The sequence below is a fragment of the Athene cunicularia genome (genome assembly GCF_003259725.1).
Source record: "Athene cunicularia isolate RWA chromosome 25 unlocalized genomic scaffold, athCun1 chr25_part1, whole genome shotgun sequence".
Classification (NCBI taxonomy): domain Eukaryota; kingdom Metazoa; phylum Chordata; class Aves; order Strigiformes; family Strigidae; genus Athene; species Athene cunicularia.
The window spans coordinates 852,155-855,818 of NW_020799134.1; the positions used below are offsets into that span (position 1 = coordinate 852,155).

The 3,664-nt window shown below is 54.1% G+C and overlaps 1 protein-coding gene across 1 annotated transcript; it reads left to right on the forward strand.

Moving 5' to 3' along the window:
* Positions 1–1,061: 1,061 nt before the first annotated feature.
* LOC113488676 (proline-rich protein PRCC-like) lies at positions 1,062–3,573 on the forward strand. Its single transcript, XM_026863960.1, has 4 exons — positions 1,062–1,160; positions 2,040–2,183; positions 2,639–2,704; positions 3,091–3,573. Exons 1-4 carry the CDS (start codon positions 1,095–1,097, stop codon positions 3,175–3,177), a joined length of 363 nt encoding a protein of 120 aa, XP_026719761.1. The 5' UTR covers positions 1,062–1,094; the 3' UTR covers positions 3,178–3,573.
* The last annotated feature ends 91 nt before the right edge of the window (positions 3,574–3,664 follow it).

Below are 3,664 nucleotides of genomic sequence, written 5' to 3' on the forward strand. Positions count from 1 at the left end.
GACTCTTCAACCCCTCCAGGGATCCCGGGGACTCCCCCCTGCCCTGGGCAGCCCATTCCAACGCCCAACAGCCCCTTCTGCACAGAAATCCTTCCTCAGAGCCAGCCTGACCCTGCCCTGGGCAGCTTGAGGCCATTCCCTCGGGGCCTGGCGCTGGGGCCTTGGCTCCAGAGACTCATCCCCCCTCTCTGCCCCCTCCTGGCAGGGAGTTGCCGAGGGCCAGGAGGTCTCCCCTCAGCCTCCTCTTCTCCAGTCTGAACCCCCCCAGTTCCCCCAGCCGCTCCCCAGCAGCCCTGTGCTCCAGACCCTGCCCCAGCTCCGTTGCCCTTCTCTGGCCACGCTCGAGTCATTCAATGGCCTTTTTGGGGTGAGGGGCCCAAAACTGAATGCAGGAATCGAGGGGCGGCCTCCCCAGTGCCGAGCCCAGGGCTCAGATCCCTTCCCTGTCCCTGCTGGCCATGCTGCTGCTGATACAAAGACTCGAGGGGCAGCTTGATGGTGCCACTCTGAAAAGGCATCTGGAATGATCGGCCCCCAGTTAGTTACTGGAGCAGGCTTGGGGGAATCTGCCCCATCTGAGCCACCTGGGACAAGGTGCAGAGATCCACAGCGCTTGGCATGACAGGATTCCTCTGGCACAAGAGCCGTCGGTGCTCTTTGCTGGATAAATATTTAATAGCTGCGCTCGCTTTAAAATGCCCCCACGCAGCTGCCCCTCTTGTCAGGGTGTGGAACCGGGGCTTGCCAGAGCTGGTGTCTGAAGCCAGGTTGTTTCTAGTAATTCAGCAAAGTCTTCGTTGTTGAGTACCTCTGAAATAATGCCCTGTACTCCTCAGTAGTGCCAACCTAGATGAGATGTGATTAACGACTGTTTGGGCCAGCCCTGGAGGAGGTACACACGTAACGTGTGGTGCTCCCCGGAGGCTGCGTGAGATCCGTCTAGGGGGAAAGCAGCAGCTCGTGGGCTGAGGGACATGGTTCAGTCTTGGGGCTTCTGTGGGGGGTTGCTCCAGGATCGATCTTGCTTCGCTCTCGTGACAAACTGATTTTCCTTTTGCTGACAGGATTACTACAGCGGCGGCTACTACCAGGAGATGGAACCAGCCCAGGCAGCGCCGCAGGAGATGAGCACTGACTCCTCCTTCATAGACGATGAAGCGGTTGGCACTTCACTGCTTTTCCTGCTCTGGAATTTGTGTTCAAGTTCTGTTAGAACACAGGACCTGCTTGGCAGCCACAGTCCTGCCCTGCCAGCAGGACCTGAGCTCTGTGTTGAGCTGAACTGAGTTGGTCTGTGGGGTCTAACGCTGTGGTGTGGGCACGTGTGGTGTCCTGGTAGTCTGTTGGGCTACTGGGTTTGCTGGCTTTATAAGTAGGTGATGTTTGTTATTCCTGCTGAGCACAGGATGATCTCGTGAGGTGCATCTAGAGCAAACGAGGCGCATAGAGCGAAGATGTTGCTTGCTGAGGTGCAAACGAGCTGCTCTTCCAATACCTTCCCATCCTCTAGCACAGTGGTGAATTCCCTGCTTACATCAAAAACTCAAAAACCTGTTTTAAAAAACTTCCCATTATCGATCTCATCTAGAAACTACCAGCCTTGCTAGCAGAGCTGGTCGGCACTGCATAAGGCAGAGGCCCATCTGGTGCTCGCTTCCTTCGTGGGACCTCTTTATTTTAGAGGTGGATTGGTGTTACGGGAGGAGGATATGTTAGCAGCAAAACTTCATGTGTCTCCCTGGCACTTGAAAACGAGAGTCTCAGGAGCCCGAGGGTCTTCTGAGCAAGACTAAAAGCAGGAGTAAATGCTGTTTAAATGCGTAGGAAAATGAGATTATAACCTTCAGGCTAAGTAGTTTAAGATACGATCTATAGCAAAGCAGAACTCTCCTAAAGACAGAAAGTCCTGGTTGGAGAAATGTTCATTGCTGTGGCCTGTCCCACGCTCGGGGAGCTGAGGCTCAGACCACCCTCATTTAAGGTCAGCGCTGGTGTGCGATGTGTGTGTGGAACTCCGGTTGTTTCTGTTCCTCTTTCAGTTCAAGCGTCTGCAAGGCAAGCGGAACCGAGGGAGGGAAGAGATCAACTTTGTGGATATTAAAGGTGATGATCAGCTGAGTGGAGCCCAGCAGTGGCTGACCAAATCCCTGACAGAGGAGAAGACCATGAAATCCTTCAGCAAGGTACGGGCAGGAGGTGGGGGGGTGCTGGCTGGGCTTTTGGAGACGCTGCTCAGTTCCTGTTTCAGCCACAGCTGGAGCTGTATTCGGTGCTGTGCAGGCACCAGGGTCGGGGGACAGGGACCCTTGTGTTGTGTGTTGTATAATTAATTACACGAGAGATCCATAGAGTTTCTCAAACCACGGTCCCGGCAGGCAGGTGGTAAAGACCAGTCAGGAACTGCTTCAGGCTGAGGAATTTGCCCAGAGCAGTTTTACATGAAACAAATAAGGATGTGGTGGAGTTGGGAACGGTCAGGGTGAGGGTCATGGCTGGGCTGGAGGAGCTTCAAGGGCTTTTCCAACCCAGATATTCTGTGAAACGCTTCTTGAAACGGCTTTGTGCAGGCTCTTGTCGTTTTGCTGTCTGGGTCAGTATCTTTCCAGGCTTAACAGTTCCACCTGGTTTTGCTTTGCAGAAAAAAGGAGATCAGCCCACGGGACAGCAGAGGAGGAAACACCAGATCACGTACCTGATCCATCAGGTGAGTGGCCTCCCTCGGGGGTGGGAGGTCTCATGGCACTGAGGTTCTAGCTTGCTTTGTGCTTGGCTTCACCCTTCCCCTCCCACCCAGCTCCGGTGTCCCCGTGGGTCTGTGTGTTACGAGACTTTTCTGCTTCCTGCCCTAATTCCTCACCGCTGCTTTGTGGTTAGCAAGCGGCCGCCGAGGCCGTTCCGGCGTTTCAGGGTGAATGAAATGTCTCTGCGTCCCGATTAATTTGGGCCTCTGTCAAGAGAATTGTGCTAACTCCTGTAACGAGGCTTCTGGCTGAAGTGCTCCGTAATCCCCGTCCGCAGGGGCAGAGGAGGGTGAGATGCTGCTGAGTCAGTGAGCGGCAGCGCTGATGTTAATCCTCTCGATTTCTGCAGGCGAAGGAAAGAGAACTGGAACTGAAAAACACGTGGTCTGAAAACAAGCTCAGCCGACGGCAGACTCAAGCCAAATACGGATTCTAACACCTCTGTCCCGCTTTTTGGCCGTTGTCCCAGGTGACCTACTGTGTCGGACTTCTCTTGGCCTGCTGGAGATCACCCAGGCCCCGCGTCGAACGTGGTCTGCTCGGCGGGTGAGAGAACGCTGCGCTCCCCTGCCTGCCAGGAGAAAGGTTTAATGCGAGCTGGTCCTGAAACTCCACCTGTAATCTTCCCCCTCCCTCATAAACGATCATGTGGAAGGTTCAAATCAAGTTTTCCAATGAGCGCTGACGGTCCCGTGGCAGCCGCAGGGAACGTGCCAGGTGCAAGGCTCAGAGCTTTTGTCCTGTAGGTAACAGGGGTTGCTCCTCCTCCTCCAACGTAACCTCGCCACTGGAACCTTAGGCTGAGTCTCAATAAACTTCCAGTTCCCACTTTTCTCCTTTCTTGGACTCGTGGTGCATTGAGAGTGTAATTTTTCTTTTGAAAAGAGCAAGCCTGGCTGCTTTTTTTTTTTTTTTTTTTTTTT